General features: G+C 40.6%; 1 protein-coding gene across 8 annotated transcripts in view; it reads right to left on the reverse strand.

The window, feature by feature from the left end:
* LOC107221423 (trithorax group protein osa-like) overlaps positions 1-26085 on the reverse strand; it is a 247354-nt gene that overhangs the window by 119208 nt on the left and 102061 nt on the right. For all 8 annotated transcript variants that reach the window (XM_046744413.1, XM_046744463.1, XM_046744214.1 and 5 more), the window contains one exon: positions 9370-9527. In XM_046744413.1, the coding sequence (XP_046600369.1) occupies positions 9370-9527 (158 nt within the window). The remainder of the gene's footprint in view (positions 1-9369; positions 9528-26085) is intronic.

Consider the following 26085-nt stretch of genomic DNA (forward strand, 5'->3'; position numbering starts at 1 on the left):
ACGCATCTAAATTAATATCAAGTTCATCCTTTGCCATCATACAGGGCCAGTATGTTTTTTTCGTTATGATCACTTTTTGTGCCTAGCGGAATCATTTTTAGTTGATTTACGTTTTTTTTTTTAGTCAAATTTTATTACATTCCAACGATGCAAACTTTAACGTTGTGCTTTATAGGTTAACTTACTTACTTTTTTCCTCTTGACAGCGTTTATCCATTTCATTCGTTGTTCTCGTTTCCAACTTGCTTGTGGAAATTTATAGAATTTGTGATTGCTATTTCTGCCATTATTCTTGCAGTTCACTATGCAGCAGGTTTCGTGGCGCATGATTATTTTTGCTTAATAATGCAAGAATACGCAAATCTCACTGGTAAATAGTGAGAGTTTGTCCGCCTGAAGTGTCTTTTTTGGTCACGTCGCGCGCTGCGATCGATTCCAGTTCTCCCACCACCTACTTTGCACCCAGCGAATACCCCGCCAAGTTACCGATTATTATCAACATAAGTTATCAACATTCTACGTTCAAAATTTGTATGAGATGACTCTTCGATGAAATGTTATGCTTCCTTACATGCTTCTTCAGTTCAGCCACACAGCCTCTATTGGATTCAACTCTGGCAACTGTGGTGGACTTGACAAAATATGGGGAACATTAACAACTCGTTAATATACACGACGATACAATAAACGAAAGCTACGTTGATAAAATATTACAAATGGTGGAAGAAATAAACTCAATTCAACTAATCCAACGCACATTCGAAGGAATAATCGGTGCGGCTAACACCATAATCGATCGATTATGGCAAATACAGCAGCATTCATAGTGATCTTACAGAGTAATGTAAATGGAATTCACAAGAGAATAACCGAACTTCGAAGCCTCGTTATGGAGACAAATCCGCACATTGTAGTCGCCAACGAAGCGAAGGTAAAACCTTCCAGCATCTACAAATAAAACATCATGGGATACTCAAAAATCGTGGACAAAAAAATTCGGGCCGCCACAGAACGACGCACGAAGAGAGGATCCTTCATGTACACAAGAAATGATGTCTACTGGATTCGTAGAAAATCACCTGACCTCTTAAAGTGCTGCTCGATCACAATAAAGACGTACTCCGATAGAAAAATCAACATCAATGGAGTCTATGCAGCACCAAATGAGGCTGTACTCAATGACGACATCCTGGAAATACTCGGGCAACAAAACTCAGTAAATGTAGGTGATTGAAATGCACAACACACGGCATTTGGGCACAAGCACAACGACTGTAGAGGAACCATAATTATGGACCTCGTTAAAATTGGAATTCTTGATATTGCCGTTGATCCCACAGGCGCGAGACCGACAGAAAATCTGTACAACTCCAACCTTGATTATGCACTGACCAACCTCAGCAACAACATCATCATGTATAAAAATACCAACGACATTGGCAGCGACCACGTGCCGATTTTCCTAAAAATCAAATTAGCAGCGAAAACAACAATTTGGCGACGCTAAAAATCGCTGAAAAACCTGAAAACGTGGTCTCTTTCTTCGAAGGCGCCTACACAGAAAAAGACGTAGTAGACAGACTGGTGGATGCAGCGATTGTTACTGAAAGCACCATACAGGATGAATTAAAAACCACAAACACACTCGTACCACCGAAACCAATCAAAGAGACATCGCTACGAGAGATGAAAAAAGCCCTGAAAAAGTTCAAAAATAATAAAGCACCGGGACCAGATAATCTTGGAGCAAAACATTTAAAACGCATGCATGATTCGTGCCACATAAGACTCAAAGAAATCTTCAATTTCTGTCTACAAACGAACTACTACCCGAGCGCGTGGAAAACCGGCATATGCATATTCCTGCACAAAAGCGGAAAGCCAATAAATGAGCCATCTTCGTATAGACCAATAACGCTACTCAACATCATGGGAAAATGGTTTGAACGAATAATTCAGAATAGAATGAGTGATTGCTTCAACTTACTCCCGGACTCGCAACATGGATTTAGACCAGGTCTGGGCACGAATAGCCAACTGACCCGAACGTTCTACTACATCAAAAAAACAATTAACCTTTTAAGGACGCGACTGGTTGATATTTCGACCACTCAAGTATCATAATATTTTCGAGTTGTATTGGAGATAATATTGTGTGTTGAATATAGAAAAAATAGTGTAACCATTCTAGGAATCACTATTTCAAGGTCAAATTTTTTGTTCAGTATTTCGACCTGAAAATTGGTATACCCACGTATTTTGATGCACTGAATTCGAAAAAAATAGTATTGCGTATGGTAAAACGCATCTTCAAGGTGAATATAAAATCGAAATATTTGATCACTGTTAGTTTCTACTGGCAGATCAGCACATTGTTTTTTCTTGCGGAGGATTTCTTATCATTTTCGGATTAAAATAGAAGGAGCAATAAATTTAACCTTGAAATGTAATTTTCAAGGTCAAGGATGTGTCTTGCACATCTTTTACTATTTTTTTCGTATTCAGCGTATCCAATTACGTAAGCAAGCACTTCTAACTCGCCAAATCAAATTTTTAACATTGGACTTTACGTTACAGACAGGAGTGGTCGAAATTGCGACCACTGGGTTAGTCGGACACTCCACGTGAGAAATTCATTAATATCATACACAAATTTCGTGTAAAATAAAAGGTCGATTTCAACGTAAAAATTCCCGTCCTGAAAAGGTTAACGAAGAAGAAAGCTGCTGCATCGTATCTCTCGACCTTACGAAAGCTTTTGACAGTACCAATCACAGCGGACTAATCTTCAAATTAACTGAAGTGGGCATCGATATCGGGATCATCAAACTGCTAGAATCTTACCTAACGGACAGAAAACTGATTGGTAAATTCCTGATTGAATAAAGCGAATTAAAACAACATCCACATGGTGTCGCACAAGGCTCTGTTCTTGGCCCGATAATATTCCATCTGTACCTCAGTGATGTGCCGCACTTATCTGATCTAATATCACAATACGCAGACGATATGTGCATAATCAACAAGGGCTTCAATCCAGACAGAGCCAAATACAAGGCATCGAGAAACACAAACGAGCTTATCAGATACTATCACCGATGGCGGCTCAAATGTAACGGCACGAAAACACAAGTAATCATGTTTGGACAACATCGGCGAGCTGAACAGAGATTTATTAAGACAACCAACCCGACGACAAACCAAGATGAATACATTGAAATGAAACGGGAAATAGAATATCCCGGCGCAAAAATAACAAGAACCCTGAAAGTATCACCGTTAGGACTGAAGAGACTCAATATTACAAAACACGTAATAGCAACTCTCCAGAGCATTATTGGTCAATCCACACAAACCGACGCATACGTCAAATGGTGAATAATACGAGCGTGTATACTGCCATCACTGGATTACGGCACCGGGTTTCTCCTTCCGCTCTATAAGAAAACAAATCTCAAAAAGCTCGAAGGTGTCTACAAGAAAGCGCTAAAAAATGCTGCCGGGCTACCGATGTGCTTCCCCACAAAGGATCTCTGGTTAAAGCTCGACGAGGTTCCATACCTCGAACGGCTGCGCAGCATCTACAATGAAAACCTGAAAAAACTAACTTCCCGAGCTTGCTTGTATCTACGAGGATTGACAGCTGCTGACCGTCATTAATACCAACGCCCCGAGGCAAAGAACAACATTGCATTGGTAAATCTTGGTGAGCGGTAATTGAATGTATAACGTATATTTTCGTTAACGTTTCGGCCCGGATAGGGGCCCTCCTCAGAACGATCAATTTTTATTTGACTGTCAAGAACATAAATGTTCTCAGTAAGACATAAACTTCTATGGCTGTAATACTATTGAAAGTTATTGTCTATTGTAGATTAGAATGAACATATCGTATATCTGTTATGATTAAAAAAGTATATAGAACTTAAGAAGTAATTTACCTTGTATAAGAAAGAGGATTAAGACACTGGTCAGAATCATAAAGTACATATTGGAGAGCGATGGTTCTTCAAATAGGATGACTGTAGACATTGGCGTCTTCTCCAATTGGTAAAAAGTGTTGGTGTATAAGATTTGAAAGTTAATAAATAAAATAACTATATATATGCACAATGCATAAGTCAAAAGATTGAAAGGTTAAAGAAAGGGTTTTGGATAGTTAAAATAGTTAAAACGATGCTGACACAACAATAATGGTGTCGTTATCTCCCTATTCTCCGTGTCTGAATAATTTTGCTAAACCGTTTGAAACAACTGGTAAACGACAACTGCTGGGAGAATCAAATGTGACCCAGAGTGAAGGCAAACAAGTACAAACAAATGTAGAAACAAGCAACGTAGGGACATCAAAATTATGTACAACTTATAGTTAAGGTTAAACAAAGTGTGGTATGTGGGCGGTAATCAGCGGTTTGTGAATATTGCTAAGTTGTTCGACATCTTGTCTAAGGTTAACGGAATTTGGATGCCCTACAAGATTGCACATTTCTAATAGTAAACGTTTATAATAATTGGGTTCTTCACAAAGGATGTTTGCATTATCATAGTCGAAAGAATGTTCTTTGTTGATCACATGTTTAGTTAGTGAAGTATATCGATCCTCATTATCTTGTACATTACGTTGATGCTCTTTGTGTCTAGTACGGAGATGGCGCCGCTTTGTCCAATATAAACTTGATTGCAATCATTGCAAGGTATCTTATAAACAACGTTGGATCATTTGCATATAGGGATCCCATCTTTTCCCGAATCAAAGACAAATTGTAAATCTTTTGAGTTTTTTGATGGGGATAAATGTAGTGGCTGGTTTGTTGTTGTCATCTGCAGAAGCCGATTCAATATTGTTGTCCAGTAAGTTATTGATATGGATGCGTCTCTATTTTATATGTTTGTACAAAAGGCCGTGTGGATAATCATTCCATCTTAAAATATTGTGTACAAGTGACAGATTTTTTTCATGGAATTCGGTACTTGATAATTTGATGGCTCGGTCAACAAGATTAAAGATGGTACCTATCTTGTAAGACATCGGGTGGTAGGAATTAAAATTCAGGTATCTTTGAGACCATATTTTTTTGTGGAACCAATCTGTTTTGATGTTAGAGTTGTTGTGTATCAACAATAAATCCAGGAAATTGATAGCGTTATTAACTTCTATTTCAATGGTGAATTGTAATCGGGGATGATATAGTTTGAAAATGTTCAATATGTCGTCTATTTTTTCTTTAGGGACAGCAGTTAAAATATCGTCAACATATCTGAAATAGAAGGGTATATCAAAACCAAATTTGCTGATGTATGACAACTCAAGGTCCTCAATTACAAGGTCTGAGAAGATTGGAGAGAGTGGGGATCCCATAGGCAAACCCAACTGTTGTGCATATGTGTCCTTGTTAAATTTGAAGATAGCCGAATCTAAACAGATGTTTAACGCTTTAACAAGTTCAGTAAATGGGATTGGAATCTTTTTATCTAGAAAGGCCCAACGGTTCTTTACAGCGAGTATAGCGAGGTCTATAGGTACATTAGTGAATAACGATATTACGTCTAGTGATATTGAAATGTAATTGTCTGGAATAATCAGTTTACTTATTTTATCTACTAATGTAAAACTGTCTTTGACTATGGAGGCAGGGGGGGGGGGAGGGTGATATTTGTAGTGAACCAAGAATTAATTAATTTAGATAAGGCATAAGTCGGGCTATTAACAAAGGAGACTATTATTCGTGCTGGAATTCCTTCTTTATGAATTTTGGGGAGGCTATATGCACGTGAAATATACGTTATACATTCAATTACCGCTCACCAAGATTTACCAATACATTATCTACGAGGTCGAGAATTTTAATCCTTCAAAGAACAACATTCTCTGCCCAGTCCCTCCTGCAGCATAGGAACCCCGAAAACCATATCGCTCATACCCTCATCTGTAAATACACATCTTAACCCTTCACCTCATCATGAAAATAATATAATGAGTCTAACAAAGAAGAATAAATATGAGCCGTCAGGTAACAACAACACACATCAATTACATGAACACACAAATATCTCTCTCAGAAAAGTATAGAGAGTCTAGGAGCAATTGAATAATGCAGTAATACGTAAACACGAATTTGAATAAAAACCTCGTTTGAATGAAAAAAAATTAACAACTCTGAGGTAAGCGGTTTGACCAATCACAAATTTGACCAATCAAAATCAGGCATGAAATAGGCCGCTAGAATATTACTATCAGTCTGAGAATCAGCAGTACTCGACGGACAACCGCCGAAAGCATACGCTGAATCTCTCACAGATGAGCTCTTCGGATAGAAAAGAGACAACGGCCTGAAGCCGATCTTACCCCGATATCAGAAGTGGGATTCAAGTCGAAACGAGTATGCCAAACATGCCTAACAAAGCGACTCCGTCACTGGCCGCTCTATTAGAGGTGATGGCACGACAACATCGAGAGAATATTAGAGGTAATAACGTGCTCATCGAAGCTATGTTAGCCAGAGCAGCGGCCCCACAATGACCGAGACTAGCGGACATTTATAACGCCCTTTATAACTCCGATGGTGAAGTATCCATTCGCAACTCCTGTGAACACGTCGATCGAGCTAAACAATACCGAAAATTAACCGATTACGAAATATATATGAAGATCACAGGACTGTTCCAAAGACACTTAGTGACACTTGGCTAGTAGAATCCCCCCACGTGGACCGATATGAAAACAGCCCTCGTTCAAACGTTCGAGCCAGAGGACAGATATTCGAACGATATTGTCAAGTTACGCAATTTCTGGTTCGACACGCATCGATGAAGCAGGCTTGGACCACCTGGAATCGGGTGATCGTCGGTGATAAAGAGTGCGATGCCGTAGAGAAAGTGATAAGGTGTATCGATGATAAACAGATGAGGCTTCGTCTCTTAGCCAGCAAGTGCGCGACTGTCCCTGAATTCATCTTCGTAGCATCAACCATGAAATCCGAAGAACGAGATGATACGGCTTTAAGCCGATCTCATATATTTACAAAATTCTTGAGCCACGTAAAAAGTATGTTCTATTTTGCTCTGGGCTTCGACTAATTCAAGGGCGTCCCATTTGATCCCGCTGTCCCCTAAGCATACTTATTTATTCATATATTCAGGTGTCATATAATAAAAAAAGTATATTACATAAAGGGGAGAGTGAGGCAAAATGGGCCTCGTGCTAATTTAAAAAAGAGTGCCTATTATAATTGTAATTTGTGATTGATGCGATAAAAGGATTCAATTACAATTGTAATTGTGCCACAATATCCGCAGCACGTAACAACGTCAGCGAGCAGGCAGATTTGATGATTACACGAGAGGTTCGCAGTGCACTGCAACCGTATATCGGTACCACTAAACTATAATATACCTATGTAACTAGACATGCTCCAACGCCTTCGACGCGAGCCGAGCGTGATAGCATCATAATGATTTTGTGTCTTTCTCTATACAGTCCAGTCCAAAAAGTAATATCGAGTGTACGAAACATCAAATAAACACAGTGCGAGGAAAGAGGTGAATACCATGATTATTGCATATAAATAATATAAAAAAAACATGAGGATTCACTGTACTCCTGTAGAGCACATATTTTAACCGTGGTGTGAGGAATGGTAATGCAGATGATGGTCTAACTTTTTTACAGATGGGTCATTCCATGTCAAATCGACCAATGGTTGGAATTGATCCCTTTGGATTTGGACGAAATTTGGTCAAAGTTTTCTTTCCTTATAAAACGAAGATCTGACAAAGGAAAAAAATTAAAATATTTTTTTTCGAAAGCTTCTCAAAATTTCATTATTTTTCTAATTTTTCAAGTTTATTTTTTAATTATCTCGAAAAATATTATAGTTACAGAAAAGAGCTTGTGTTTGTTTTAAAAAAAATACCTGGGGCTATGAAAGAAAAATATTTTGAAAAATGAAAAATTTGTAGAATTTTGAATTTTAAAAAATCGTCAAAATCGACCATGGACATTAAATTTTTGGTTGAATCTTTTTTATATAGTACCTTTAAATGATCTTAAAAAGATCCTGAAATTTTCGAAGTTGCGTTTTGTGTTCAAAAATATGAATTTTCGAATTTTCTCAACCTCTAAGTCAAGTAAAGTTAAGAACACATGTATTTTTGTAATATTGAGAAGGAAACATTCATTTTGTAACATCGCATCGTGAAAACAGAAACATAATTAAAATTTAATTCTTATTTATTTGGTATAGCGTTTCAAGTCTAAGCTTATTATAATATTTTATTAGATAAGGCGTTTCTTTTTTCACTCCCTTTCCTGAGTTGATGCCTCATTTCGTTTCCTTTGCCCACTCTACACTTTGGAGTGGAATTTGTGTCTTAGGTCTTAATCAAGTGTCAGGGGTAAAATTTATATTGGATGGAAGCACACATACGCAGGTTGACCCAGGATTATCACCCCTCAGGCTACGAATGTGCTCCTCTTAAAAATTGATAACTGAAACGTTGTTTAATTTTGATCGGAAGTTTGCCTTTTGCAAATTACAGTCATTTGAAACTGGCTAATCCGGTGACATCTGACGTCTCAGCACAAGTGCCGAGCGCATGACAGTCAAATAACGATCCACCAACCCTGTTTGAAACTGTTAGATACTACCAGATTTGCCAATTTCAAACGGCAATAATTTGCAAACGACAAATTTCTTATCCATAGTAATAAACGATTCAATCGCAGATTTTCACCAGGAATAGTTCTTAGCAGAGTCAACAGAGTCAGGGTGGCTAGGTGGTCTAGTGGAGTAAGGCTCCGGTCAAGCATCTCTAGATACCAGGTTCGATTCCTGGCTCCGTCGTTAATTTTTCGAAATCACCAGTTTTTCAAATTTATATCTCCAAGATTTCTTAGCATATGAAGTGATAGTCATGGGCCTATTAACTATGGTAAGGTATAATAAGTATATTAAGTACAGTAAGTAAGGTGAAAAATCAAGAGATAATATCCTGCTCATGTCATACACATGGAAAAATCTTGGAAATGTAGGTCTTCGTAAACAAAACGATTATTTTCAAGATTCTTCTTACACACACATCGAGGTAAATATCAGTTTTACATATACATAGAAATACCAAGCAACTCGCCTTAAAATCATTAGAATTTTCGAGCGCTCCAAGTTTTGACAATAATTTCGAATGGGATATTTTGAAATGTTGGTTTCGGGCGATTGCATAACTGCAAAGGGACAAAATTGACCCACACCAGCAGTCTATAATGTAGTTATAACGTATTTTATTGATAATATACCACAAATCCATCGTGCCTCACTATATTTCACGTTTGAATGTGAAAAGTATTTACAAGAAATTATATTTATACGGTACCTGAGGTTGATCAGATGTCTCCAAAGGACCCGAATGGGCAGGAATGTGTACGCCAGGCGGAGGAACACCAACGCCTCCTCCCGGAGCTCCAGCAAGAGTGGCGGTAAGTATTGTTGCTGGAAGAGTCATTACACTGCTCTGTGGATGTTGTATAATGTCTGGAAATTAAACATATTAGGCTTTTTAGATCACGGTATTTACTGATAAAAAATATTAATTGAAGTAAGGGATGGGGTGAACAAATTTCGTGGAAACAGATAAGTGGGACGATGGAAACTAAGACGGCAAGAAAGGCGGTTTTATGATTACATAAGACAGTCATGACTATGGCTGCTTTTAATGCTTGTAAACGGGCATGAAGTACCACTTAACAACCAAGCGTGAGTAGAACTTAGCTCACCTCATACTTTTCCTCCCTAGGTTAGATAAGTGTACTTATCTTCCCTGTGACGTCATACTTTTCCTCCTTACATCGGATAAGTGAGCAAATCTCACTCCAGTAGGTTAAAAAAATAGCTATATTCGTACCTGTGTTGTATAAAATTTCGTATGGCGTTAGGGGCCATTCATTTATTATGTAAGGGTCCCGAGGGGGAGGGGGGGTTAAAAAAATCTCTACATGCCCTTATCTGGGGGGGGGGGGGGGGGGGTAAAACTTATTCTTATGTAATATTTTATATGTCGAAATTTATCATTAGAAATCTACTTCCATTTTGATGCCGAATGGCCTTTTTTCATTCTATAATATACAATTGGATTTACATATCATTTACAAAAATTTGAATGCTTTTAAAATTTTTAAAACTTAAATGTGTTCATTTTTATCCATTTTCAATCTTGTAAATAAAAATTATAGTATACTCTTCCCGTTTGTTGATATTATTTTAATTATTCAGAAAAACTAGATAGAATCTTACGTAAGACGGGGAGGAAGAGTTCGAGAAATTTTATGTGCCCTTAAATGGGGGTAGGGGGGGTCAAAAATTGCCAAAATCATCCTTACGTAATTAATGAATGGCCCTTTAGGGAGAAGTGCAAATTTGATTCGGGGGGAGCTGCCCTCATCAAAATCGCTTACCTCTCTACCTAGCAGCATAATATACTATTTTCAGGATGTTATCACAACACACACCAGTAGCAGCCAGCGTTTAGAGGCGCTATTGGCTTGTTTTGCAAAAGCAACGTGATTCAGTTACTCTAGTCACTAATTCCGTTTCAGAATTAACAATCATACTTCCAAAGGTGTGCAGAATGCAATGTTTATTAATGGGTTTCCAGTAGCTCAATACTTTTTTGTAATGAAATGTGCCCTTCAACCGAATTGGAAATACTTTCCGCCAAACTTTTCCGTTTCGTCTAAAAACCAAGTTCGCCCGAATTGCAACCCTCTACGTTTATTTGTACACTAGAAATTGACAATGGCCTGATTTTGTAGTTTTATCGAACTTCGATGCCATTTTTCTAGCGGAAACGGGACAAAAATGAGTGCGAGTGAGATAGCTCGTCTAATTTTTGCATTGGAATAACAAAATACTGTCATTTTCTACGTTTGGATACCGAACCTTTTCTTACCTTTCTGTTTATATACGGCTTTCCTGTATTACAAAGGGAGAGAAAAAATTAATGTTATTTCTAATAGATTGAAATGTCTCTTACTAGCACTCATTTCTTTCTCTGTGCAGATTTTCCTCGCAAACGCGAGTTTCAAAATTTAAAAGCAGACAACAATATGAAGAATATATTTATGTACTTTATTTGAACTACTGCTGCAATAATCAAGTCTTAACTAAAATCTATAAAATAAGATAGAGTCTGCAAACAGAGCTATATAATAGATATAATTTTAACACTGTATTGCAACGTGGATTTTTCCCGTACCTCGATCACTCGAAGAAAATGACCCAGAACTTGCCACATGCACAATAATTCGGCGTCCCGCAATGTAAGCTGGATGTAAAAAAGATATCGCGAAATGCTGTTGGGCACCTGGCGTGATTAACTCGTCTCGAAATCGTTAATGCCTTACCATACCTCGGGACTAGAGAGAGAGAGAGAGAGAGAGAGAGAGAGGGAGAGGGAGAGGGAGAGGGAGAGGGAGAGGGAGAGGGAGAGGGAGAGGGAGAGGGAGAGGGAGAGGGAGAGGGAGAGGGAGAGAGAGAGAGAGAGAGAGAGGCGAAACTGGCGAAACATGCAACGTCGTGCGAACCCCGAAAACCAAAATGGCAATGGCAAGAAGTCAAGTCCTATTTTGACTGGGCTACGTCGCAAGTTCGCCTTTACTTCATAACTCTGCAAATATAGATCCTAGCGTAAAAATCATACTGACCAAACTTGTGGGAAATTAAATTTCCAACAACTTTGGATTCTACCATTTTTGCTCTAGAGCTGTAAATTAAGGAGTTATTTCAAAAAACGAAAAAATTGAACTTTAAATCAAGGTGGCGGAGAACGTAATGGCGGAATTTTCCAGAAAATCGAGATTTAGACTTCCAACTACCCCCCCCCCCCGAAGTTTAAAAAAAATCGCTTCCCCTAATTACTTCCATTTAAGGCTATTTTTATGTCTATCTGGACTGGATTATTACCTATAGATGGATTAATTAGCAGTGTCGAAATGGCTTTAATTAAAAAAGATGTCGTCAAAAAAGATAAAATTAGGTCTGATATCACTAAATTGATTGGCAATTAGATCAACTGCTAGAAATCTCTATATTTAAACAAACAAGAAATTATATAACAAATTGAAGTAACGTTGTTATAACCAGAGCAGACAAAGGTAATGTCATGGTGCTGATGGACAAATAAGATTACACAGACAAAAGATAAGAAATTCTTTATGATTGAGAAAAAAAATCAATTAATAAGCAAAGACCCCACAAACACAATAGGAAAAGCAATCAACGACAATATAAATATGGCAACAAAAAAATTTCATAACGTCCACAGTAGCCAAAAATCTTAAAACGCATAATTCTCTATCTCGAAAAATTTATTTTTCACCCAAAATTTACAAAAAAAATATACCACTGAGACCAATTGTTTCCAATTTAAACTCGTCAACATACAAAATCTCTAAATTCTATGCAAGCACATTAACAAACATCGTAGGTAATACCTAATATCACATAAAAGATACTTGGTCTTTCGCATAAAAGGTTTTTATTTTGTCCAAATTTGTTCCGAAAGATCACGCACTAGTATCACTAGATGTTATTTCATTATTCACGAATATTCCAACTAAATTGATCATCTCAATCGTTAATAAGAAATGGTTTTTGTGATGTATACGCGCACGGAACGTAGGCATTGGAGAGTTAACACTGATAAGCAATGCGAGCGCGTACGTACCGCTAGGAAGCGGGTTCTCAGCGAGGAGAGCCGGAGAGCGTCAGAGTATACCAGGCCGTAGTCATAGATACATACAGAATAAAGCTTAGTGATATCAGACCTGTGTATCTTGATTTCCCTGATCAAACTTCCCTACTGGATCCCGCATCCACGCAGGCCGATACCTTGCAGTCTTTAATAAAATCTCACACCAATGTTACTAAGAAGGAGTTTGTAGAAATGATAAAACTATGTCTTGAATCATGCTACTTTGCCTATGGTAATCAATTTTACAAACCAAGTTACGGTGTCGCGGTGGGCTCCCCCATAAGCCGAGTAGTAGCAAACATCGTTTTAGAACATTTAAAGCACAAAGTCATTGAACAACTGTACTTTGATCTTCAGTTTTATTTACGTTGCGTAGACGATATAATAACAAGCGTACACAAAGACTAAGTACAATATCTACTACAAAAGTTTAATAATTTCCGTCCAAAGATACAATTCGCGTGGGAAATCGAAAAAGATAACAAAATTAACTTTCTAAACACTTGGGTGATAAACAAAAAAAAAAGGTTATTGTTCTGGATTGGTACCACAAGGACACGTGGTCTGGAAGATATACGCATTTCAATTCAATACACCCTTTTCAACATAAAAAACCAGTTGCTATAGCTTTATATGATCGATGTTGGAAAATATCACATCCACAATTCCAGTCAAAAAATTGGAAATTGGTTGATAAAACTCTACTTAATAATGGCTACCTTACGAATCTTTTTCTTGATATTAAGAAACGGAGAGTTGAAAAACTACATAACACCATTAACTGGAACAAAAATAACAATACCGAATAAATCATTTGCTACATCCCATTTATAGATGGCCTATCAACTAATATCATACAATGTTTGTCAAAAGAAGGAATTAATGTAGCTTACAAAATACTGAATAACACTAATAGACTAATTACTACTTTGAAAACGCTAACTTCGAGTCTACATAAAATAAAACACACAAATTTATTTGACTATCCCTCCTTCCAACCTTGTACAAGGAATTGAGATGATTGCACAAGATGCGACTGCTATTTCTAACTATGTAATTTCTAATGGACTCAAGTTAAATTTGTCAAAATCCAAAGTCATGATTCTGGGTAGTGATGCATATGTTAGGTCGATTGATGTAAACAGTTTGAGGGCAATTGTCGTAGATGGGATAGCTCTACCGTATGTATCAGAGACTAAAAATCTTGGTGTCTTGATGAGTTCAAATCTTACATGGAACAGTCAAATTGCTTCAGTTTCACAAAAAGTGCATTACACACTGCACAAACTGAAATTTCATAAAAACTCTTTGTCTCAACAGCTCAAGTGCAAACTGGTTACGACACTGATTTTTCCTTACATCGTTGCAAACTACTGTTGCCTCGTCTATTTAGATCTAACCGATGAGCTAAACACCAAGCTGCAATGTCTGGTAAATTGTGCGATCAGATTCATCTTCGGAGTGCGGCGAGACGAACATATCACTCCTTATCGACGTCGCCTAGGTTGGTTGTCGGTGCGTAATCGTCGATTGTACTTATTAGGTGTATTTATGTATAATATTCTCTACGGCGACGTCGCGTCTTATTTAAGTAAACTCTTGGTCACGGAAGATCCTTCCCTACGGCGTTAGTCTCGAAACCCAGCTTCAGCTTTCTTTTTCCACATTCCCCTTCACCACACCGCCGCATTTGCCAATTCTTTACAGCTATCGGGTGCTTATCTTTGGAACTCACTTCTACCATCACTGACCACGGCAAGTTCACTGTCAATATTCAAATCCCTTCTATTGTCTTACCTATTTACAAGAGAATTTCTCCCTTCTCCTTAATCTATATTTTCTTTTCACAATTATTTTTTAGTTTCTATTTTAGTTTTTTAGTTTTTTAGTTTTAGTTTTGGTTCTATTAATTTATGCATAAGCGCGATCTACATTGTCAGAATTTTTTGTAATTTGTTATGTTATTTTTATTTACTATTTCCATCTTGTTAACTACTTGCCCCATAGTTAAACTAGGGCATTATATAAATACTAATCAATCAATCAACCTCTCTCTCTCTCTCTCTCGCTCTCCCTCTCCCTCTCCCTCTCCCTCTCCCTCTCCCTCTCCCTCTCCCTGTCCCTCTCCCTCTCCCTCTCCCTCTCCCTCGCCCTCTCCCTTTCCCTCTTCCTCTCCCTCTCTCTCTCTCTCTTAGCTGCTTAGCTACTTTCTGTCAACCTCCTCTTCTGAACTATTTTCTGCTGTCTCCTGCCCGTTTTTGGCTTCCAGGTTTTTTCCTCCCCCATCGCTCTGGCAAAATTTTGAGCTAAAAATCGTCGTTGCTCTCTTCTGAGCTACGGGCTGAGGTAATAAACCGAAGACTGGTTCTTTATAACCTAAAACTCTTGGCTGTAACGACTTTGATAGTTGACGGACGATTTTCACGTTGTTTACAACTCCCACGCTGCCTTCCCTCTTCCCATTGGACGATCGCTAGGGAATTGCTCGTTGGATCTTCGTAGGACCGCGATCCATCTATCTACAACCTAGGATAGTATAGCTATCTTCGCTACCGGTAACATCTGTCTGCTCCACGGTCTTACATACAGGTCTTGCGACTCAATAGAATTCCAATGGTAGAGAGTGGCTCCTCTGTTGAAGAAAAATCCAGATGGAGCTGCGATCGAGGGATGCATCAACATAATCTACAATGTTTGAATAAGCCTTTGACGTTAGGATTCCACGCCCATGTGACGCGCGAGCGCGACTATCGTCATCCTTGTCGCACCGGGCATCCCTCGATCGCAGCGACGCTAGCGGCTTGACACGTTAAGAGGCCCACGTCGAAACTCAGAGTCGCAAGACCTGTATGTAAGACCGTGGTCTGCTCTGCATGTCGACCCCTCTATGCTTCAAGTGTAAGAAGGCGATAGCCAATCAGCCGCTGTCTTGCTCTCACTGTGACCGTTCCTTTCATCCCGGCTGCTGCACAAGTTATTTGTTTTACCGATCGGTTAATAGTTGCTGCCTAACTCATCTCGCCACGATGCCTGATAATCAATCGTCGCAGCAAATTGCTGGTAAAAATTCGCTTGCTCCGTCAACTACGCAGAGTGACTAAGTGACACTCGAGTCGATCGTATCTATATTACGTGCTTCTGAATCTAAATTTGCTGCTTTTGCAAGTGAGCAACGACAAATTTTGAGTAACATTAATGCATCTGTAAATGAAATCCCGAAGCTTATTGAAACAGACAACATGCACTCTGAAAAAATCGCAAAATTAGAAAATGCCAATGCTCATTTGTTAGAGGAGATTGCGAGTATCAGATCTAAGCTTAACTCCTCTCTTAACTCTCCTAACTGTAACGTGTCGAACGAGATTATTGTATCGGGTTTCCCTTCTGGTTTGCAAGATACTCCCGTCTCTCTTGTACAAAAAGTTTTCAACGCACTAGGCATAGCTGATTTGTCTCCTCATATTCTTGCGGTTCGTGTGATGCAAAAGAAAAACTCCAATCCCAATTGTGATCCGTTTCCATCCTCCTCAAATCTAACCACACACGTTTCTCTCTCCCTCGCGGTGACACTGACATCTGATGCCGTTTGTGTAGCTGTCATCAACAGCAAGCGTATCAAGCGTGATTTAAAGGTAAGTGAAGTTCTCGGCTCAAATTTTTCTGGCAGTATTTTCGTAAATAAGCTTCTGCCTTCGGAACTGTATAATTTACTACGTCAAGCCAAAGCTTGTGCAGCTCAAATGTCTTACAAAAATGTTTGGGTTCAAATTTTAACTATTTTTGCCAGAAAAGACAATGATCTATCTTGAATCGGAATTCGTTCTCCTGATGATCTCGCTAAATTAATTTGACTAAGTCACGCTAACGAAGTTTTCTTACTAGTCTATTAAGCTTTGTTATTTTGTTATACTTTCTTCTCACATTTGCATTACTATCCTTACTTTGTATTCTTATCAATTATCTTTAAATCTCTAAACTTTGCGTCGACGGTATTATTACTTAGATCAATGTACTATTATTTCTCTTATCTAAGATACATTACTATGATTATATACTATTCTTATTTACCACGACTCATTATCATTACTTTTGCTTTGTATTTGAATTCTGTATCTACTATTTGTATTACTTTTTGCCCCATAGCGTGCTAGGGCATATTAAATCAATCAATCGATCAATCAATCTCTCTTCTTGTGAGTACGCGAGTCATCTGTCACATCGTTCCGTCTTTTTTCGACTTGATTCTGCTGCTTTATGCCTTCGGGCCTATACTTTACAGATAATCAAGCACGCCAAATCACTGCTTTTCACCTCAACATATTATTATCGCCATCCACCTGCACGGTTCTTTGGGTTTTTGAGGTGAAAAGTGTCTCGAATCTAACCTCAATCTACGGCTCATGATCCTGCTGTCCATATTGACCCGTGACTGCTGGACCTCGCAGCGTTGCTAGCGCCATCTGCAACTTTTTCGTCGGCTATATCAGTCGACTTTCACGACCATCGATTACGTCTGATTACTCGACCGGTAACTTAACGACTATATCATCCAAACAAATATTCATATGTCGAAATCAGTCATGCAGGCTTCTTCAATTGAGTCAATGCTTCAATTGTTAGTGGCGCAAATTGAAGACCATAATTCAAAATGCATGTCCTTGATAGAAGCTCAGTCCAATGCTATTCGCGAAATCACCACGAAACTCGAGGCTTTTAGTCATTTGACCGCTATAGTGGCCGAATATACCGAAAAATTATCATCGGTGGAGACTAAATGTAATTTGCTAACTCGCGAAATTGAAAAACTCCATGAAACCGCGTCTCCTGCTTGCTGTTCTCGTGAGCCGGCTGAGATTATTGTGAGTGGCCTTCCGCTTGAAATTAAAGATTTTTCTGCTATAATAGTCGAAAAAGTCTTTCATGCATTGGAGATCTCGGAACTCTCGTCCGAGATACTCGACATTCGTAGTGTTTCAAGGACATCTGGTGTAGCTATGCATAATAATAATATTACTTGACTCAATCTGTCATTGTCAAACTTAAATCCAGTACTCGCGACAACATTATCGACAGAAGGCGCCAAGTAAAAGACCTTCCTGTCAATACTGTTCTTGAATCGGAAAACAAAGGTAAAATATTAGTAAATGAATTTCTTCCTCGCGATGATTACAAACTCCTATGAAAGGCGAACTGCTGGTTTCATCAGGAGATATCGACTATGTTTGGTGTAAGTCAGGTAAAATTTTTGCGCGCAAAAACAATGGCCTACCAGCGATTATACTTAAATCGGACTCTGATTTGTCTACGCTCGTTATCCAAGGTGTTCTTTAATTTTTTTCTTAACTAAGCTTGTTATGTATGGTAATTTCAAACTGCCCCTTACTGGTCTTGCATTATTTACCTGCTTTACTTGTCCCGTTTTAATTCTGCGGAATTAGTATCTTACCATCTAAGGTTACTCTTATTTATATCTTGTAACAAAACTCGTATTTTCATATTTTGTAAACAATGATTTTTCTTTTTCTTCTCTTTTTCCGCTGAGTATTACTTCTAAAAAGCTGCCGAGACGATGAGGGAGTGCACATCGTTCTCTCTTGTTTCATCAATTAATTTCTAACTGCTAATATTAACTTTGCCTCGCTATTATTTTACAGCTAGTATTATTATTAAGATCACTTGCTATTTACTTATGTAATTTTGAAAATCCAACGCATTCAACTGTACGTCTACAACTTGCCCCAAAGCCTTGCTAAGGCATAATAAACCTAATCTCTCCCTCTCCCTCTCCCTCTCCCTCTCTCTCTCCTTCTCCCTCTCCCTCTCCCTCTCCCTCTCCCTCTCGCTCTCCCTCTCCCTCTCCCTCTCCCTCTCCCTCTCCCTCTCCCTCTCCCTCTCTCTCTCAGTCTTTTTCATCGTTTCTAACCGATCTTCCTCCTCACAGTCTCCCTTATTCCTTTTCCTTTTCATTGTTAACTGAAGAAACCGTATTGCAGCAGCTTCTATCACTCTCTTCTACAACACTCAGCACCGGGCCTGACGGCATTTCCCCTTACTCTATAAATAAATCTTGTCCGCTCATCACGTCCTTTCTAAACACCATTTTTAACAATTCTATTTCTCTTTATTACTTTCCGAACAAATGGAAGCAGGCGTTCATACGGCCTCTATCAAAAGTTAAAACACCCCGTTCCCCTTCAGACACTCGTCCTATCGCAAACCTCTCAGAACTGTCAAAGCAATTCGAGAGGCTGTTACGCAAACAAATTACTAAATATCTTGGGGCCAACAGCATCCTTGATCCTCGACAGTCTGGCTTTCGTCATTCTTTTAGTACCCAATCAACTCTCTTGAGGGGAATGGATGATATCAGACTCGGGGTCGACGAAAGGAAACTGACGCGATTAGTCCCCTTTGACTTCAGCAAAGCTTTTGACATGGTACCCCATCATCGGCTACTCGCGAAATTACACACGCTAGGTTTTTTCAGAGTGCTCTATCGTGGTTTTTTTCATATTTAACGGGACGTTCCCAAGCAGTCGTTGATGACAAGGGCATACTGTCTACCTGGTTACCAACAACCATCGGAGTACCTCAGGGTTCCGTTCTAGGGCCACTTCTATTTACGCTCTTTATCAACGGTATTGGCAATAATCTATGCTACTCCGACCGAATGATATTCGCTGATGATACGCAAATTTATTTACACTGTTTTCTTTCCGAACTAAATCATGCCATAGCTAAAATCACCCACGACGCTCAGACGATTGCAGATTTTGCAAGACACAACGGGTTGTCGCTTAACCTAACAAAATCTAAAGCCCTTATTTTAAGCAGTAACGCATTTGTAGAAGAAATTGATTTACTTGCGATTCCTCCCGTACAAGTAAATGGTAATCCATTACCTTATGTGTCAGAAGCTCGCAATTTAGGAATAACGTTCTCTTCAAATCTGTCTTGGAATAAGGACATCTCTACTATTTCTCAAAAAGTTCATGGCACTCTGCATAAATTGAAATTTCATAAAAACTCTCTTTCCACTCAACTCAGGATCAAACTTGTTACAACCCTTATTTTTCCTTACCTAGATTACGGCTGTCTCACTTATTATAATTTATTTCAAGAACTCAACGCTAAACTTCAAATACTAATTCATTGTTGTATCAGATTCATTTATAATCTTAGGCGCGACGAACACATCACACCTTATCGTAAACGTCTCCGATGGCTTTCTCTTGACAACCGTCGCAACTATTTTCTAGGGATTATTGTTTACCAGATCCTTTTTCTGACCTCGCCAAGGTATCTCAGCGACCTTCTGCCCTTAGAGTACCCTTCCTTACGACGATCAGTCCGACATCCTTCTCCTTCAATCCTTCTCCATATTCCAAATCATCGAACTGTCAATTTTCATAACTCTTTTCGCTCATCAGCTTCCTATTTCTGGCATTCACTTCCCCTTTCAGTCACATCCTCTATATCCCTAGACGTATGCAAATCTCGCTTATACGATCACTTACTCGAATCTGAATTCGGCTCATAGAAGTTCCGTTACAGTTTTACAGCTTTACTGACGCACGACTTCGACGCTCTTACTGAATATAAACAACTATTATCTATTATACATATATTATATCGTTACTATATCGATAATTCCTTACTAATACGCCACTAATATCCTCTGCAATGAGAGCATTGATTTCATCAACACCTCATATGACGTTCGTACTTTTTATTATATAGAATTGAGTTATTTTCTATTTTTTGTTTGTTATTTTTCCTACTTGTAATTCTTATTTACTACTAATAATATATGTCTAAACGCACTACGAAATTACATTGAACAAAAATATTCAGATTAAGTTTCTTCCATCACAACGCTTGTAACTAAATTTATCCCATAGCTCGCTAGGGCATAATAAAAATATCAATCAATCAATCAATCAATCAATCAATCAATCAATCAATCAACCTCTCTCTCCCTCTCCCGTTTCTGTTTCGTTCATTGCTCTACGATTATCCATAAGGCAAAAAATAACAATCTAGTGGGACATCTTTTTTAATTGCAAATTAGATTGTTGCTAAACTGTCAACTTTTTTTCAACCAAATTTAAACTGTACTTTCTACTACTTGAAAGCTTTCCAAATCCACAATTGCAACTCCTCAAATGCATTCTAACATTTTTTTATAAAATAATGCAAAAAACGCCTTTTTTATTTTCTGAGCGCGATAGTTGAGCAACAAACTATATATCGACATCGGACTAACGCTATGCGATAGATTTTTCAATTGTCTACAACTTTCAATTTGACTTTTTTTCGATCCGACCAATAGTTTTCATTATATATGTGTTTCGGCAAGGTATCGAATAGTTAAATGTGTGTCTCGCGACACTCAAAATCGTCCTCGTACATTTACGCACACTCGCGTGCAATGTTTACTTGCCGTCTCTGCGTCAAATCTCGCCGCTTGCCCGTGTCGCGACTCAAAACCCATCAGCTGTATCTCATGTATTGTCTACTATCTCGAAATCATGTATGTGTATAATCTATGTGTTCTCTCGCTCTGTAAAATCTTCACTCTCTGTAACGTTCTCTTGTGATACGGTTTGTATCGCCTCATCAAAACCAACAAAAATCTAGTTTATCGGCATTCATTATCTCTCTCCATCTCAACATCACTTTCGTTTCATTCACACTTGTTCTCATCACGAATTCGCGGATCCCACGTCGATGATCCATCTCTTTTTGCCATCTCTCTAAACATTTTTTGGTCCTTCGAGCCGGATCAGTCGCGAATCGAATCGGATCATTCGCAAATCGAGTCGAATCTTTCGAATCGTTGCGACTTACGGGAAAACGAATTAGCTAGTGAGTGAAACGGAACTATCGCGTGTACATCAAGTTGCGAAAGTTCACGTTATCAAAGTGAACAATCTCGTTATCGGTGAAAACCATCAACAAAAATCAGTCGCGTCCGTTAAATTCAAACGTGCGGTATCCTCTGTAGTGACCGTGACTAAGATCTGAGCGTCAACAACACCGATCTCTCGAAGTGTGAATCGCGTCGCGCTACTATCAGTGTGTTTGTGTCTCGTTCGTGAGAACTCAGTTCGTCGCGTGAGTTTAAATCCTCTCGTACATCAACATGTCGATCGAAGAACATATCGAACGTCAAAACGACTACATTTGGCGCATCTCTCGTGCCGTCGACAACCTGCGCAAGCTCGGCGAGGCAAAAATCACTTACGGGCAGGTGAAGTCGCGGCTTAATGCTTTAAATTCAAGTTGGAATAAGTTCCAAGAGAATCACGAAAAGATCAGCGAGATCAAGTTCGCAGCAAAAGGTGATCAACTCGAAGCGATAAAAAAGCTTTCGTACTTCGCGAAAGATTATTACGGGCTGTGTGAAGAGCACTTCTTGAGTGGCGAAGGAGTGATGCTTGATCTTCTCGAATCGCTAAAACCTGCGCCTGTAGCAACCGTGCAAGCCGCTGCAGCTCCTCAAGACGCACCAGCAGGAGGATCATCAAAACGGTTACCGCGTATCGAACTGCCCACTTTCGCGGGCAGCTACTCAGAATGGAAGCCGTTTCACGACCTCTTCTCGTCGATGGTTCGCGAAAATTCGCAACTTTCGGAAGTGGAAAAGCTGCACTACCTCAAAACCAGTGTGACCGATGAACCGTTACAACTTATCAAAAACATTTCTCTCACCGCAGAAAACTTCCCTCGAGCCTGGGAAACTCTCGTCTCACGGTACGAAAACAAGAGACTTTTGACGGATTCTCATCTCGCGACACTTTTCGCGATTCCTCGTGTCACGAAAAAGTCGTCATCAGAACTGAAGAGCTTGCACAGCAACACTTGCGAAGCTCTTGGCGCGCTCGAACTTCTCGATAGTCCCGAGAAATTAGGGGATCACATCATCGTGCACATGACGATTCGCAAGCTCGACCCAGCATCTCTCGAAGAATGGGAGAAAAGTGTTAGCGAGAAACTCGAGCCCCCCACGTTTGCGGAGCTCACGGCGTTTCTCATCGGTCGCATCCACACCCTCGAAGCCGTGGAGCAAGCTCATGCTCATAATCATATCGCGACGTCGAAACCACACTCATCGCAAGGAAGGTCAAATCTTCAGACGACAAGGTCACATACAGCGCAATCAAAGGAACAGTCGTGTGCTTGTTGCAAAGGCAACCACTACATCGCGTTCTGTTCGACCTTTCGCGACAAATCTCTGGATCAAAGAAGGGAAGTGGTTTCTGCGAAAAAGCTTTGCTTCAATTGTCTCGGTCCACATCAGCAGAAGGACTGTCGATCCAACAAAACGTGTCGCGTGTGCAACGGTCGACATCATTCCTTGCTGCATCGAAACTCTTCTTCAATCTCGACAGCTGCCAACAGCGGCACATCTCAAGGACAGGCCGCAGTAGCGCAACCTGCAGTGCAGAACGCACCGATCTCGAACAGCGCCTCTTAGGTGAGCAACCACTCAGTTCAGCCTACAATGATCAAGCGCTCTCCAGTTCTTCTCGCCACAGTGCAATTGATCGCCTCGAATCCGGAGACTGGAGAAAGAATCATCGCTCGCGCTCTACTCGATCAAGGATCCGAAAGTTCATTCGTCACGGAGTCGCTAGCGCAACAATTGCGACTACGTCGGCATCAAGCAACGATACCGATCATTGGCGTCGGAGCTCATCAATCGGCAGTGACTCGCGGCATCGCGACATTGCAACTCCAATCTCGTGCTCACACCTCGTTCTCGTGTCAGGTGGAGGCACTCGTGCTTCCACGACTCACATCGTATCTACCCTCATTTCGACTTCTCGTCGAAGACTGGCCTCATCTACGAGGACTCAACCTCGCGGATCCAAGCTTTGCACATCCCAGTCAAATCGACGTAATTCTCGGAGCTGACATCTACAGCAACATCATTGGTCAAGGAGTTCGAAGAGGAGCACCAGGAACACCAATCGCGCAAGAAACTCAGTTCGGTTGGGTCCTCTCCGGCTGCGTTTCAGCGGAAGCAGCAAGCCCCTCGTATGGCGCAGTCCAAGGCTTCCAATGCTCCCTCGATCACGAACTGCTCGATCTCGTGCAGCAGTTTTGGAAGCAGGAAGAAGTGTCGAAACCTTTGGCACTAACTTCCGAAGAAGAGCGTTGTGAGCAACACTTTCGCGAAACGGTTTCTCGAACTATGTCCGGTCGTTACGTAGTTCGGCTGCCGCTCAAGAACAATTCGGTAGAGCTCGGCAACTCGCGGAATCCCGCGCATCAAATGCTCCTTCGTTTGGAGAAACGGTTCGGTAGCGACGCGAAACTCAAGGAGGCTTACTCGAGCTTCCTTCGTGAATATCGTGAACTCGGGCACATGCGTCGCGCTATCAATACACCTGAAGACAATTCCCGCGTGTTTTATCTTCCCCATCACGGTGTAGTTCGCGACAGCAGTTCAACAACAAAGTTGCGTGTCGTGTTCAACGGGTCTCAAAGAACCAACCTCGGACTCTCTCTCAATGACAATCTTCTCGTCGGTCCAAAAGTGCAAACCGACCTCGCGGACGTTCTCTTACGATGGCGACAATATCCAGTCGCGTTCTCATCAGACATCGTCAAGATGTACCGACAAATTTTGGTCCACAACGATGACCAAGATTTTCAGCGAATCCTCTGGAGGGAAGAACCAGAGCTACCGATTGAAGAATATCAACTGACTACGGTAACGTATGGTCTTGCAAGCGCTCCGTATCTCGCGATCCGTGTTCTTCATCAACTCGTTCAGGACGAAGGTAAGCAGTATCCCTTTGCGAGCCACGTCATTCTCGAGAACACGTACGTCGACGACATCCTCTCAGGAGCAGAGAACGTTGATCAAGGTCGCGAGAAAATCAACGAACTCAATCAATTGCTCAAGGCGGGCGGCTTTGAACTTCAAAAGTGGACTTCAAGCCACTCAGAAACTCTCGTTGACATTTCTCGAAACCATCAAGAGATCGCGATGCATCTGAATCTCGATCAAAGTCCATTCTTTCGGGCTCTCGGTCTTGCGTGGAGACCAGACATCGACGCGTTCGCGTTCTCTCCGCAAATTCATCAAACTCGGGACAATTTCACGAAACGAAAAGTTCTCTCACAAACCGCGCAGCTCTTTGATCCTCTCGGATGGCTCTCGCCGATCACGATCAGAGCCAAAATCTTTATGCAGGAATTGTGGGCACTCGGTTTCGACTGGGATGAGCCGCTCTCAGCTTCATTGTCCTCGCGATGGATCGAGTTTCTACAAGATCTTCAAGGCATCTCAGCTATCACCATTCCACGATGGATCGGGTTAAGTTCAGCATCTCTCGGGATAGAGATCCACGGTTTCGCGGACGCCTCTCAAAGTGCATTAGGCGCAGTGATCTACGCGCGAACGTATATCAACACTCACGAAGTGCGCGTTTCACTAGTGTGCGCGAAAACTAAAGTAGCGCCGCTAAAGAAGGTGACAATTCCTCGTCTCGAACTCTGTGCTGCGAATCTTCTCGTCCGGTTGATGTGTCATGTGGAAAAGACTCTTAATTTCGAAAACACCCCGGTTTATCTGTGGACGGATTCCACAGTCGCGCTCGCGTGGATCAAAAGCCACCCATCGCGGTGGAAGGAATTCGTTCGTAATCGCGTAACGGAAATCCAAGAGTTCGCGCGCGCTCGTTGGTATCACATCTCGGGTCTTGAAAACCCCGCTGATCTTGCGTCTCGTGGTGCATCTCCGGAGCAACTCCAAAAATCAGAACTTTGGACCTTTGGACCATCCTGGCTCTCGAAGCCTTCTGTCAATTGGCCATCCTCATCTCCGCGACCGGAAGAAAACATTCATCTCGAGGAAAGAAAAGGGCTGTCGACGCACATCGCAACAGCTAAGCCGCTACAAATCTGGGATCTCGTCGATCGCTACTCAAAACTATCGACTCTCCTCAAAGTCACATCATTGTGTAAACGCGCAGCAAATCGGTTCCTCGCGAAGACGACATCGAATCGCGTAAACACGTCTATCACTGTCGGACCGATCTCTACTCTCGAATTGAGCGACGCCCAACTGTTTTGGACCAAGATGACCCAGCAGGCGTACTTTGCAGAAGAAATTCGCCAAATCGAGACAAGCTCAAGTCTCACTCGAAGTCATCCACTATCGCGACTCACGCCGTTCATCGATTCGAACGGATTCCTCAGAGTCGGTGGTCGACTGAATCACTCATTGCTTTCGTATGACGAAAAGCACCCGTTCATCTTGCCTCGCGAATCATCGTTCTCCACATTGATCATCGATCATCATCATCGGTTGACGCTCCACGGAGG

This window comes from Neodiprion lecontei, chromosome 1 (genome assembly GCF_021901455.1).
Source record: "Neodiprion lecontei isolate iyNeoLeco1 chromosome 1, iyNeoLeco1.1, whole genome shotgun sequence".
NCBI classification, from domain to species: Eukaryota; Metazoa; Arthropoda; class Insecta; order Hymenoptera; family Diprionidae; genus Neodiprion; species Neodiprion lecontei.